Source organism: Urocitellus parryii, chromosome 2, assembly GCF_045843805.1.
Source record: "Urocitellus parryii isolate mUroPar1 chromosome 2, mUroPar1.hap1, whole genome shotgun sequence".
Lineage (NCBI taxonomy): Eukaryota > Metazoa > Chordata > Mammalia > Rodentia > Sciuridae > Urocitellus > Urocitellus parryii.
The window spans coordinates 167,366,393-167,381,446 of NC_135532.1; the positions used below are offsets into that span (position 1 = coordinate 167,366,393).

At 42.0% G+C, this 15,054-nt stretch overlaps 1 protein-coding gene across 1 annotated transcript in view; it reads left to right on the forward strand.

The window, feature by feature from the left end:
- The window catches only part of Arhgap31 (Rho GTPase activating protein 31), a 108,955-nt gene extending 98,949 nt beyond the window's left edge, over nucleotides 1–10,006 (forward strand). Inside the window, exon 12 of the mRNA XM_026394100.2 lies at nucleotides 3,043–10,006. Within this exon, the coding sequence (XP_026249885.2) occupies nucleotides 3,043–5,457 (2,415 nt within the window). The 3' untranslated portion in view covers nucleotides 5,458–10,006. The remainder of the gene's footprint in view (nucleotides 1–3,042) is intronic.
- Nucleotides 10,007–15,054: the final 5,048 nt, after the last annotated feature.

A 15,054-nucleotide genomic window follows, 5' to 3' on the forward strand; every position in this document is an offset into this window, starting at 1 on the left:
CTGCCTCCTCACTACTCTATGTAGAGTCCTCTTTTTGCTGAGGACTCTTGGTACAATTTAAAGGAGATTTAAAAAATATATTTTTAATGTTTTTTTTTTTTTTTTTGCCAAAGGAACTTTAAGAGACCCACTTCTAATCAGGCTTGGAATTTTTTCGCAGTGGACTTTTCAGAGATTCTGGAGTAATGGAAAGGAACCATCCAGCTCAGGTTTCCTAGAACAGACTCAATTCTAAATATCTCTGACCTGGGATTAACATAAACCAGTGACCTGTCATTGAAATATAATAGCACTCAATCCCAGAAGCAGCACAAAACCTGCTTGTCATATCCCAGGCCCAAATAGAATGATCATTTACATGATCCAGCCCTCATCTCCCAGACAGCCTGCATGGGCTGTTCTCTAGACTTGTTTCTAAAATCTGAAAGATTTCCAGGATCAATCCCTTCCTCCTGTGGCTTCTGGAGAAGTAAAAATATGATGTCAGAATTGACAGAACCTTGTTCACTTGGTAGAGGTGAAATTTTCCAAGCAAGTTTTTGTAAGATGTCCTTACATAAGAAGGAGCAAGGCTTCCTGAAATGCCCAGGGAAGAGTCCTGCATCTGGGAGGCATCTCTGTGAGCAAAGCAGTGTGCCAAAGGAGAAAAGGAAGCTCATTGCCTTTTAACTTGTTTCTAGGACATGCATAAGGGGACTATATGCTGAAAGTCAGGGCGAGTGCCATGGTGGCTTCAGGAAGCCTAAGTGAAGGTTCCTATAAGAGATGTTGGCATTTGTTGAAGGGGAAGGATGAATGGGGATTGAATTCTTATGAGGAGGTCCCAAGTGTGAGTTGCTTTAAGAAGCAGAGAAAGTTAGTACTGGAAGAACTAGGGTAAACTCAAGGGAACGAGTAAAGATGTATTAAACACCCACTTTGTGACAGGTGCTCTGCTGAGCACTGGAATAACTTCATGAACCAAACGGTCACTGCCTTCTTAGGGCTGACAGCCTAGTGGAGAAAGGTAATTTCCAGGGTGAAGTGGAAGTTTGAAGTGCAGTGGGGCATATGATACAAAGACCTAAGCTAGTCATAGGGGGAATGTCACCAGGGTGAGGGAGAGCTTCCCTGAAGAGTAGATATGTAGGTCGAGAACCTCACCTAGAAGAAAACGGTAGAGTGCAATAGGAAGGGAGAGACTTCCAGGCAGAAAGAGCAAGATGTGTGGTGGATCTAGGGTGGGAGAGCCTGAAACATTCATGGAATTGGAACAAGGCCAGGATAGCTGGAGAAAGTAAAGCTGAGGTGGAAGCAGGAGCCACATTGGGCAGTACTGTGTGGAAGGGCTTGGGGATCAGCGTAAAGGCAATGGAAAAGTATATGATATGTTCCGAGTTTTGTTCTTAATGGGTTAGTCTATTCTGTGAGGAGGAGACAGGCAAGAGAGAAGGCAGGGAAGTCAGTTATGAAGCTAGTAGGTGTGTGGCAAACCAAGCAAGGTTAGAAGGTGGCTACATTGTGTGTGTGTTGGTGATGGGGGTGGGGGTGGTATCTGGGGATAGAAGTGGAAGGAGTCCAAAGCTACTTGGGAGGTAGAATGACCAGGAATTGGTGAAGGATTGGATATGGAGTGAGGAGGAAGAAAAGACAAAGACATCACCTAGGTTTTTGCTCTGGGGAAAAATTTCCATTGTGGTCCTTGTACTGAAATAGCAGAAAGTGGAGTACAGAGGAGTCTAAACTTATTGATTCCTTAGTAAGAGATTAATTAATGTAGGTATTGAGGAAAGTAAAGAGATAAGAAAAAGGTCCGTCCTGCTCTGAAGAGATGCAGTTTAGTAGGGAAAATAGAACTATGCACAAATCATATAGAACAGTAGAGTCAGATTACTTTTGACCAAATAAGAGTTATCTGAAAGAAATAACTCAAAACAATGAATCAATTTCAATGCAACACAATCTTTATTGAGCAGCCACTCAACAGTATATAAGGACCATTTGACTTTGAGGAATCAAACACCAATAAACACAATCCCTGACCTCAAGGAGCTCACAGTCCATTGGAAATAAAACAAGCATAAAAGGAACTGGACTCTAAAACAGCATGTGATTGGAGCCAGGTGAGAAGGTATTCGAGGTGGCAGAGATCAGATTTCTCAGAAAGGCCTGCACCCCCACCGGATGGAGATGCTCCTTCTCTCTGGGACACAATTAGGCCCTGAGACAAGAAACTAAAGATACTGAAGTTTGTTTTCCTGGTCCTCCCTCCATCCTTTTTCTTTCTGCAGCTTTGGGCTTTATGTAGGGAAAGGGAGTTGAGAAGGACAAAGGGAAGCTGGACTTAAGGGGAAACAAGGACAGTAAACAAGATGGCACAGGAGGCAGTCCAACAACCACAGGAAATACCCCGATCATGTTAACAGTGGGTGTCTGTGAATAGTAGGAATATGACATTTTGCTATTTTTGTATTCTTCTTTGTTTTAATATGTATTTAAAAGTCTTTTTGTGTGTAATACGCATTTCTTCAGTAATAAGCAAAAGAATTATACTTATGTATTTGGAAAGCTGGTTTCAGGGTAAGAATTAATATTTTCACTTTATTGGAAAGATTTCATTCTATCTTCTAGTAAATCTAAGGTTAAATGAGACCAGGTTTAAGGTTTTTATTTTGTTTTGTTTCCTTTAAAGCAACGGTACACAGGGATTAAACACTTCTGTTCTGTTGTAGGCAGAGCTGGATTTCAACCCTGGTCTGCTACTCTGTGATTTAGGGAAATTGCTTAATGTATTTGAACATAGGCCGCCTCATTTATGTAATGAGAATATAGCAGTGTTTATCTCCTATGGTTCTGGGAAAATTAAACAAGAAGATAAAAGTATTTTATGGCACACGGTAAGCAATCAAGCATCCGCAGTTATTACTGATTATACATCTCTTATGTGCTGGGTAGCTCAGGCAGGGAACTGTCCCGTCCTTCACTATCACCGAAAACAAGGCAGATGACAATGCTCAGAGTCCTTAATTCTAAGGAACTAATACGTTTCTTGATGTTTTTCAGGATGAAGATGATCTGGCTAATGCCCTGATATGGCCCGAGATTCAACAGGAGCTTAAAATCATTGAATCTGAGGAGGAACTTGCGTCATTGCCACCATCTGTTCAGAAGATAAGCCTAATTCTGCCCAGTTTTGAGTCAAGTCCAGGGGCCTTTGCTTCCCCAGAGCTTCCTGGGAGTGTCTCTCTTGCCTCCGCCCCCTCTCCAGTCTCCGCCCCCCAGGAGGAGGGGACTAAGGGCTCAACCAATCAGAGTACAATGGATGCTGCGGCGGCAGCCAATAGAGAGAAGCCAGAGTCAACCAGAGTCCACAGATCTGAGTCTGGGCTGCGTCCAGACAGTGCTACTCTGGCTCCTCTAGAAATAATTCCTTTTGAGGAGGCGTCTCCACCGGCAAGGACTGAGGCTGGACGCCCGGGGAATCTCTCTCCTCCGCTTCCTCCTGCTCCTCCCCCTCCAACTCCTCTGGAGGAGGCGCCTGGAATCCTGCTGTCAAAGGGAGGTGTTGAGAGAGAAGATCCATCCAGGAATTTGAGGACAAATCCTTATATAGAGCAGCCGGGGTCCAAAGATAGCCCTGGGATCTCTAGTCTCTGTCAGGGAGAGGAGGTCACTCCAAGACAAAGTGAAAAACAAACTTCAAAGAACGCTGCTCCAGAGGGGGAAGTCCTTGGTTTTCCAAGCCCAACAAAGGAGGTTGAGATCTCCCCACATGGAGAGGGAGATGTAGCCCAGTCAGTACAGGAGCCTTCAGACTGTGATGAAGATGACACTGTGACAGACATTGCTCAGCACGTCCTGGAGATGGTGGAGCCCTGGGAGGAACCCCAATGGGTGACAAGCCCTCTTCACTCTCCCACACTGAAAGAAGTTCAGGAGGCCCAGGTGCAGGGCCTGCAGAGCCACCGATTGGAGAAGAGGCTTTCTCACAGGCCCAGCCTTCGGCAGAGCCACTCTCTGGATAGCAAAACTACCATTACAAGTCCGTGGACTCTTGAGGTCATCCCATCCAGCAGCTGTGCTAATCTTGAAACAGAGAGAAATTTTGATCCTCAGGCAGCCAGGAGAGAGATTACTAGATGGGATGAGAAAGCCCTGAAGAGTTTCAGAGAGTTCTCTGACCTGAAAGGGGAAGAGGTTCTTCCCAGCCAGAAGGGACCAGGTAGTGTTCAGTCTAAGCCAGCAGCAATCAGCCCAGTCACCCCAGTAGAGGGAAAGGAGCTCGGGCCACTTCTTGGGCAGAGCAACCAGATTAAGCAAGCTGGTGTTCCTGGGCTAGAAAATAGCAAGGAGAGTTCACTTAGGGTTCAGGATAGCACCTCACCTGAAGAAGACCCCCCAAAGTTACAGCTAAAGAGCACTGAGTGTAGCCCCTCAAAAGGGAAAAACCGGCCTTCTTCCCTCAACTTGGACTCTGCCATTCCCATTACTGACCTCTTCCGGCTTGAGAATGGGGCTTCATTTAGTTCACCTGGAATGCAGCTCTGTGAATCAGGAGACCCCAAGTTCACCTGGATGACCTCATCTCACTGTAAAGCAGACTCCTGGAAAGATTACTCCCAGGATACCCAGGACCTGGACCTTGTTGCTCATGCCCTGACAGGCCGCCGTAACTCAGCTCCCGTGAGTGTGTCAGCTGTGAGAACCTCCTTCATGGTCAAAATGTGTCAGGCCAGGGCAGTGCCAGTCATCCCACCCAAGATTCAGTATACACAGATCCCACAGCCCCTGCCCTCTCAGAGCACAGGGGAGAGTGTGGCTCAGCCTCTGGAGAGGAGCCAAGAGGAATCCAGCTCAACTAGTGGGACCTCTCAGAAATCTGCCAAAGGTGATTCTCCCTCCTCCCTGGAAAGCCCAAGGGAAGAGAAACCAAAGCAAGATACAGGAGCCATAGCATCCTCACGGATGGATACCACTGCATCCTGCATTTGTGAGGGACCCACCCTTTCTCCAGAATCAGACTTATCTAATCTCCTCTCCACCCAAGACGCAGTAGTGCAATGCAGAAAGCGCACATCAGAAACAGAGCCATCTGGGGACAACCTTCTTTCCTCAAAAATAGAGCGACCATCTGGGGGTTCTAAGCCTTTCCACAGGTCAAGGCCAGGAAGACCTCAGAGCCTAATCTTATTCAGTCCTCCTTTCCCCATCATGGACCACCTGCCTCCCTCATCCACAGTTACAGATTCCAAGGTCCTGCTGTCTCCTATCAGAAGTCCCACTCAGACAGTTTCCCCTGGCCTTCTTTGTGGGGAGTTGGCAGAAAACACATGGGTCACACCAGAAGGGGTTACACTTAGGAATAAAATGACCATCCCTAAGAATGGCCAAAGACTAGAGACCTCGACCAGCTGTTTTTACCAGCCCCAGCGGAGATCAGTAATTCTGGATGGAAGAAGTGGGAGGCAAATAGAATGATCAGTTCAGTTGCTGGTGTCTGAAAAAAAACATCATGATTCATCTGGAAATTATTACAGGGCCGACTTGCCATTTTCCAGCACAGATTATCTAACTTTGGACTTATTTTGGCCTCTGACTTCTCTTTTTTCAGCCTTTTGACTATTCACTAATTAATCCTTTTACCAGAAGAGTGTCAAGGAAAGGACCAAAAGGTGATATTTAGATAAGTCTGTATGATCAAGTGGGAAAGCTTAGGTAAGGAATGAGGGAATTCTTGCTTCCAATGAAATTTGGGGTCTCATATGTAAGCTGCATTACTCCCCTACCACCATTACCTATACTGTTGAGAGCTGGCTATAGTAATTGTCTTTTGCAAAAAAGAAAAATCCTTTGCAGGTTTGGAAAATGCTATTGAGATTTGAAGGCCTTCTCTGTATTTCATGCTTTTTACTGCTCTTTAAAGCATATGTTCTTAAATCAGTTTTCTAATAAGCTTTGAAAAAGTGAACTATCCAAAATAGAAGCAGATTTGGAAATGCAAACTAATGTGCATTTAGATACCCAAGTGGGTAAACTCACCCATGCTCTTTCCCTGGAATCCCTGCAGATCTGTCAAAGATGACTCCATATACCAGCATAGAAAATCAGAATCTATAAGTCAGGAGCAAACCCTGAGACTGGCACAAACTACAGACTTTCTGGTGCATTTCATTTGGGACCCTACTTGCCACTGTTCTGAATTCTGATTTATAAATCCAGTAGCTGGCCAAGTGAGGACTGAGCTGAGGATTTTCTTAATGAAATGAATCAAAATTTTCATGTATGCAGTTGTGAAGTGAAGGTATCATCCTCCTTAATAATATCAGGGTGTAAGCACCCAATGTCATCATAGAGAAAAGCCCCACACAAAGCCTACACTGTGAACTTAATGTATTTAAGTTGGTGAGCAGGAAACACTTCCTGCTCAGCCTTACTCTTCTTCCATACTGGGCTGGGCCCAGCAGTACAGGAAGGGAGGCAAGGAGGAATCCTAGCAGAGTGGACATCACTACCACTCACTCCCCTCCTTGAAAATGTATTTCATTTTAGACAGTGGGTCCCTTCTTTTTCCCTCTCCCTATATTGTTTCAGATTTGAGGCATGTGTCTCCCTTCCATAATTCTCTTCATCCACCATCTAAGGCCCTCAAACTTGCTCTTCCTTCTGTCTGGATGCAAGCAGAAGCAATAAACCAATCTGATTTTCTTTCAGTTGTTTGGAATTTTTCATGGTTCTTTGCATTTCAGATGGAGGAAGGAGAACTAATATACAAGCTGGCAGAATTTTGGTTCTCCTCTCCAAAAAAAAGGCTTCATAGGGCACCGTTTCTCAGATTCAAGCCTCGCTGAATTCTATCCAGAAGCTCAGTTATTGCAGACATTTCTCTGAAGGCTAGCAGTGACTCTGGGCAGAACCCATAGCCAAGGCTACAGCTGGTCTGGGCTGGGGCTGAGTTGAATTCACCTTCTCCAATGAGAAACTGGAAGCTGATGCCTTGCACTGACCGCTCTCTTTTTTCTCTCTCTCTCTCTCACCCCTTCTCTCCCTGACAAATCTGAGAGTTTTGAAATCTTTCCTGTGCCTTTTAAGCCAGGTCTGTGGCAAGGGTAACTTTAAGTCAGCTGATGAGCTCTGCTTTCATGTTGAGATGAGTGAGAAAAGAGAGCCATCAAAGGGGGCTTCAGTGAGTGCTTTTGCTTTCTCTCTGGGTGAGCAAGACATGGGACCAATAGTTAGTGAGATATCAACTTATAAGAAACGTCCTAGAACATAGCATTTTACTCTAGGCAAGCAAGGTGAAGAAACATGGTGGTGAAAGATGAGAGAGGCCATGTCCCATAAATAAGAAAAGCACATTCCTACCTTATCAGGAAATATGGCAGATAAATTGTATCTGTTCCAGTGTACTTCTGGTGTCTATGCTTTGATAAGGACCAAATTCTAGGCATTGAGAGGGAAAGAATTGCACTTCACCAACCATCAGAACTCTGAGCCAAGTAATGAAATATTTAAACTACTTTATGGTTGTTTTAAATTTTTGTTTGTAATACTTACAGGATATATTTTTATTTGGGGATAGACTGAGAAGCCACCCTTTACATATTAACAATTGACTTTAATTGTAAGGGTTGAGATGCCTATGTTAGATTTATAAAATGGCTGCCATGTTCCTCTGACTGGCATTTATTTATTGGATCACCTTCAGGTGCATGGGTATACGGACGTCACCCATGCAACACAACTGGCAGCTGTCTGGAGATATTCCCTACTGCAAGCTTGTCTAATCAGTTAATTCCAGAAGAGCTTGGAGGCGGACGTTCTGTGTCCTGCTGCTCCTCCTTAACTATCTCACATCCTGTCAAGGTCAGAAACATATTCATAAATTCCTGTGGGCTGGGCTAGCCTAGTGTTGATGAAATTCCATTTCATGGCAAAGAAAACTCATAATTTTCTCCCAAAGGTTCCCAAAATGCCCTGGGATTACCTATTGGACCACCCACATGGGCTCTGAAAAATGAACTCCCTAAAAATGGCTGGTTGGGAATCAGATTGCCTGTTTCCGAGTAGGGGAGGGGCAGGGCAAGTACTGCTGTTTTCAGGAAGATCTGCCTGGTTCCCTGGAAAGGGTTACAGAATCAAACTCTTCAAATATCAATCCTCAAAATGGGGGTGACTGATTTTAAACGTTGATTTTGAAGTGAAATGCATGCATGTTTTCTTTCAGTATTAATGACTGCTTAAAAAAATAATGACCCATTTTTATTTGCAAAATGGCCCTTCCAGGCGATGGTGGCGGCGGCTGCTTCTTCTTTTTCTTTTTTTGCCAAAGTGGACTAGAGAGAAGGAATATGGTTTTAATTCTCTGCTTCACTTGGAATATGAAGCAACTTGACCAAGAATCTCATCAAGACACTCTTAACCTAATCTAAGTCTTAAACTTCAAAATATTATCCAGGTCAAAATTCAGGATTTTGCAGACATTAGAAATATACTGTCATCCTCATCAAATATTTGTTAAGAGTTAACAACAGTGCAGGGGGTACCTTGGTACTTCTAAAGTTTTGAGGAGTCAAATGAAGAAGGGAGGATGATATTAAATGAAACAGCCCATAAACAATCAAGAGCAAGGTTGAAAACCATTAACTGCCAAACAAAGGCAAAAATGGGGGGAAATATAGCAACTAGCCTATTTCAATAGGATTGTTAATCGTATTCAAGTGACCTACTGATGTTACACAATTAAACATAATTGTAAATCCAGCAGACCATACCAGTGAGACAATGAGCTGTTGACAACTTTGCTTTGATTTAAAAAAATTAGAGAGTGGCCCAGACATAGTGACATGTGCCTGCAATCCCAGCAACTCAGGAAGTTAAGGCAGGAAGAGCACAAGTTTGAGGCCAGCTTGGCCAATTTAGCAAGATCCTATTTCAAAAAATAAAAAGGGATGAGGTCAGTGTAGCTCAGGGATGTAGGGTGCCCCTAGGGTCAATCCCCAGTATTGCAAAAAAAAAAAAAAAAAAAAAAAGAGAGAGAAAAAAAAATTGAGTGGCAAGCAACTGAGGTTTTCTTCTGGTCCTGATTGGTCCAGTTGTTAAGTTCTGTTGGATCTCTGCAAATAAGGTGAGATCCTTATTCCACACTTTTTAAGAAGAGATTTCAGAGACTTAATTCACTGCAAAGCAAGTTAACTCCTTCTGACAAGTCAGAGGCCCAAGATAAACTGTTCATAAGATTCATTTGTCTGGGATTGGAGTGAGAGAAGTTCAGAGTAGGTTCAATTCCCACTAGAATTAATTAGAACCACATCCTATCATGGCCGGTCCTATCTGATGATAACATGAATCTTGGAGTTTAAATGCTGCCAAAAGTATGATTTTAGGCACTTGGAGGCCAGCTCAAAATGTGGAATGACAAACAATGTGTCCTCTTTTACCCATACCTTTCTTAGCAAAATAAGGCCAGAAGAGGGGGTAAATGCCTGTGCAGGCATGGAGAGCAGGGGAGAGGGGAGAAGCCAGATAGAACAAACCTGGGAGCCACACTGGTCGACTGGCACACAGTAGATCATTTTAGTAGCCTTGAAGTATGTGAGCAATGCAGGGCTGACTTCCCTAACTCAGTGAAGAAGGACACAGCTAAGTGAAAGAAGTTCACCAAGTCCATCGCCATGTTTCACTGGACGAATCACATTGCTTTGCATTAACTTAATGCCTTTGTACTTTCTGGCTTATAATTCTGCAAAGTAAAGCACTTTTCCAAAGGAGTCCATTAGAAAGCTACATGAGCGCAGCTGTTTTTTGAGCTCTACAAATGTTTCCAAAGATATAATCAAAATGTGTTTCTATTCATTAAAAAGTATAAATATTAAACCTATTCATAGACTTTTAAATGTAATTAAAAGTTTTGTTATGCTTTAAAATGTACTCTAATAAATGATATAATGCTTATGATGGAACTATGAGCTAGAGGAAGACCTGGGTCACCAAAAATCAATAATCAGAAAAGTAAATTCTACCCATCAGACTCATTGTTCCGGTTTGTTGTGTTTGATGTCATTTTTTGTTATTTCAAGGTCTGGCCTTAACAGCCAAAGTCCTGATGAGTTGCTTCAGTAGATTTTTCTTATTTTTACTATTTTAATTTAATAATTGTCAAATGTTTACAATTTCACACTCTTACTCTTGCGTTCACAGTCACATCACCCAAATATCCAATACAGTTGATGATATAATGAAAGATAGAAGCCGAAAAGCTTATTGCTTCTCAAAACTTCAGAGTTTAAAGAGTCACATGGGTCACTGCACAGACATGAACTCAATTTTCCTATTACTTGAATAAGTCAAGGAGGACTATTCTTTTATTTGAATGATGTTAATGATGCTTAGGGGACAGGAAGCAAGTATGTTCTCTTAGCATATGTTATCACAGAAAAGGTGGTATTCAGGGAGCAGGGAGAATAATCACACAACCTAGTTTCCTCACTGAATGTCAGTGCCACTTCCTGGTCTTCAATAAAACTCTTTGAGGACACTTCTTTCCCTGAACAAAAGGCTACATTTTCCACATCAACAAACTAATACAAACGTTTGGAAGTTTACCCAATTTCTCACTATTGCTTCTGCACCTTTGCTTCTTCCATCTCATACAAACAAAAACAAACCCGTGTTACCAAATTTATGGATCCACCTATTTTCACTTTTACATTCTTTGTGGCCATGATGCAGTCCATGTTCTAGCTTTCTCAATCTTTTTTTTTAATCGAATTTTTTTTTTTTAATATTTATGTTTTAGTTCTCGGCAGACACAACATCTTTGTTTGTATGTGGTGCTGAGGATCGAACTCGGGCCACACGCATGACAGGCGAGCGTGCTACCGCTTGAGCCACATCCCCAGCCCCTTTTAATCGAATTTTTAAAAAATATTTTAAAGTTGTTGATGAACCTTTATCTTATTTATTTGTATGTGGTGCTGAGAATTGAACCCAGTGCCTCATGCATGCCAGGCAAGTGCTCTATCACTGAGCCACGACCCAACCCCCTAACTTTCTCAATTTTTAATACCAGGCTCCCCTTTTTCTTCTACCTTGTATCCCACCATCATCCTGGATGACTTTGATGTACTAAAGAAAAACCCACTTAATACCCTTGCTACAATTTTTTTTTACAACTTTTTACATCTACTGTTTTGACCTTTTGCTTCATGAACTCAATCTTCCTATTACTTGAACAAGTCAAGGAGGACTATTCTTTTATTTGAATGTGTTAATGATGCTTAGGGGACAGGAAGCAAATATAATCTCCTGGCATATGTTGTCACAGAAAAGGTGGTATTCAGGGAGCAGGGAGAAAATTCCTCAACCTTCAGCATCTGCTTCATTCTCATTCATTCCTCTAGACCAACTCAAAAATTACATCAGATTGTTTCACAGCCCAGAACTTTGTGATCCTAAATTCTCACTTCCCACCAAGGGTGTAGTTCAGCGGCAGAGCATTTACCTAGCATATGAGAGGCCGAGTTCCATCCCCAGCACCACAAAAACAAACAAGAAACCCACCCCCCCAAAAAAAAAATCTTGCTACTTTATTCCTTCCGTTTATACAACTTACCAATGCCTTGCCCACTCCTACTCTGACAGCACACTCATCAGACTTCATATTTCTTCCCTTAACCTTTCTAGATCTCCAGGTGCATCATCTCACCTCTTCCCGACAAGACCATCAACTCCCTTAACAAAAAGTCCTTTAGCTATACCTGCTTGGCAAACTTCCCATGAGGGATCTGGGATTTTACCACCCACCTTCTCTGCTCTTTACTGTGTCTGTGGATTAGAGCACAGAAAATAATGAAATCACAGTGTGAAAGCCTTTCAATATTTATGGTCCCCTACCTCAGGAATGACCTAATTCCCCAAACCCTCTATTCTTACCCTCTCCTACATGACTTGTCCCTCCAAAGGATTCCTTCACAAGTTCATGATATCAGATGTCTTTCTTCAATTTCCCACTGTTATTTCCCCTTAGTCATATATGTATGCACCTAAGCTCTCTTTACTTTAAAGGAAGTGCTGTCCCTCTTCCCAAAGCTCCTATGCCTCAGTATCCTCCCATTATTCTCTCCTATATATTCAGCCTCTCCTTTGGACTTATGTCCTTCAACACATACACATACTAAAATCTCTTCTATCTTAAATATCTTCCTCAATTTTATCACCTGTATCCATGTTCCTTGAAACTTCCTCAACCTTCAGCATCTGCTTCATTCTCATTTATTCCTCTAGACCAATACAAACATGACTTTCACATTCATTTCTCCACTAAATCTGTGTGCGCTACTGAAGATTGAACTCAGGGCCTTGCACTTAGCTAGACAAGTGCTCTACCACTGAGCTACATCCACATCTTATTCTATTAAAGTTTATCTTGCTAAAGTCACCAATAGTCTAATAACCAAATCCAACAGTCACTTCTCAAGCTCTCAACTTCCCTGTTAGTTGATATTGTTGATCTTCCTTTTTTGAAGCTCTTCCCAATTTGCCTCCTTTCTTAGCCATCTATTTTTTATTCTTGTTCACTTGAAATCTTCTTCTATCCTTAAATATTATTCATCAGAAATCTGTCCTTCCTTCTCTTCACTTCACATTCTTTCTCTAGACCATCTTATTTAGGCCTAAGGCTGCTTCTACCACTCAACACACTGATGAGCCATTCTTGTCCTTTTCTCTTTCATGGACTTCTGAAATGGCTGGCTAACTGTTCTCCCAGAGTTAAGTCTCAGTGACATTGCCCCCATTCTCCAAATCTATCATATATACTAATGCCAAAGTCATCTAAAGATAGTGGTTTTCAAACCTTAGTACAATTCAAAATCACCTAGAAAGACCACTAGGCTCTACCTAGAAATTCCAACTCAAGTTGATTTAGAGGTTGAAATTTTCCATTCCAATCAAATTCCCAATTAGGTGATGCTGATACTTCTGGTTTGGAGATTGATTACACTTTGAGACCCCTAATTTGAGAACCATTTGAACCTTATGTTATTCCTTAACTTAAAAATCTTGCATTAGGTGTCTTCTGGCTATAAAACTCACCAGCGGGCTGGGGTTGTGGCTCAGTGGCAGAGCACTTGCCTCCCACATGTGAAGCACTGGGTTTGATCCTCAGTACCACATGAAAATAAATATATTGTTTCCATGTATAACTTAAAAACATTTTTAAAAAACGTTACCAGATTCTGTCTGCCTAAGAATTACTTGCAGTGCTTGTAAAAAGTCAATATTACTGGACTTTACTCTCAAGATTCTGACTTAGCAGATCTGATGCAGTGTCCAGGGAATCTCTTTGAGAATTGGCAGCCTACAAAATAATAACAATTCAAACTCTTTAATGTGGAATTCAAGTCCTTCTGTGATTTATTTTGTGCCTAGCATTACTGAACTAGTTAAATACCTAGTTCTGGCCCACACCTTAGACCTTTGTATATTCTGTGCTCACTGTTTTCACCTCTCCCTTCTTCATCTGTGGTACACTCCTTATGCTTTTTCCAAAAAGCACCTGTGTACCACTTTGAAAGCCCTGCCTGAAACTGCAAATGGCTCTCACCTGCACAAGACAAGGTTGCTCACTCCCTTCTCTGTAGCACCACCATTATCTCATACTTCTACTATGGAACACCCTTGTGTGACAACTGATTAATGCCTGCCTTCTATTAGTTAATAAACTTGGAACACCACTGTGACTAAGAATCAGTATAGTCTGGCACAAAACTGTCCAGTAAATAGAAATGAGGGGGAAAGGCAGCAGTGGTGGAGGCAACTAATAGGGAGGGGAAAGTGGCTTAGGGAATATAAACAGAATCAGAGCAAAGAGGACATCCAGGAACATTTCTATCATGCTCATTCCTGTGTACTACCCTCCTCTACTCCCAAGACGTTTACCCACCTTAGGCTACAAAGAAAACTGGCCAGCATTTTCTTTCCTATTCTCGTACCCCAAATTTACCCAACTGATTATTTGCCACACATTTCCTTCCATACATCTTTTAATGTACAAACATATATTTTAAAAAGGCCATTATTTAATTTTCTACCATCACTGAGCAAAAAATGGTGTCCCTTGTCTCACGTGATCTGTATTGTAATAAGATACCTACAAAGAACAGTTGGAATGTGTAAGAGCACACTGAACTGAAGGATTTTTATTCCCCTGATGCTGCCATATCTGGAGGTAAGAGCAAGGTGGATTTTTCAATTCCATTAGCCAAAGCTAATTTACTTCTTGTATCTACTCACTCAGCCAGCCTAGCATCTGGTCCTCTTGGGCTACTCCTTTAGGATTTGAGAAAGACAGATCAAGCCAGAGGGGCAATCGTGTTAATTTACAAGACTTGTTTACTGTCTCTAACTAGTGTTATCTGGTTAACTCGTAAATGCTAGAACCAAGATGGGGCCTTTTCCATGATATATATCTGCCCATACCACCCATTTTGCTTTTATGAACTAACTTCATAAAATTGTAAACCAAGAGAAACACATCCTCAAGATCCTAAGGAAAGCACATTGAAATGGTAGCTTTCCTGCCCTTGCTTTCCTGCCCTTCTTTTCCCGCCCATCGAATCGCATTTAGGCTGAATCAATTTAAATAGTAAACAACCTAATACAATGGTTTTCTTCTTGTTCTTCCAATGTACTAACATATTCCTACCTGAGGCCACTGCCCTTACTGCTACTATAACATGAAATTGTCACCGAAACTATTTATATGTCTTGCTCTGTCCAACATTTGCTCAAAAATCATCTCAAAGATGCTTTCTTATAGTACCATTCCTATCACTTCCTATTTCCTTGCCTGATTGTTTTCTCTTTACTATACTTATCACTGCTACCAGGAAACATTGTACATAAACTTACCAAATGATCTACTCCGCATACCCTGTGACCTCTGTGAGGGTAGGGCCTTTTTATTTCTTATTCACTGTTATATCCCAAATGCCAAATAAGAGTGTCTGGCGTTTAACAAATATTTGTTGAATGTTGAACAGACTCAGACTAAATGCCAAATAATTTTAACTTTAA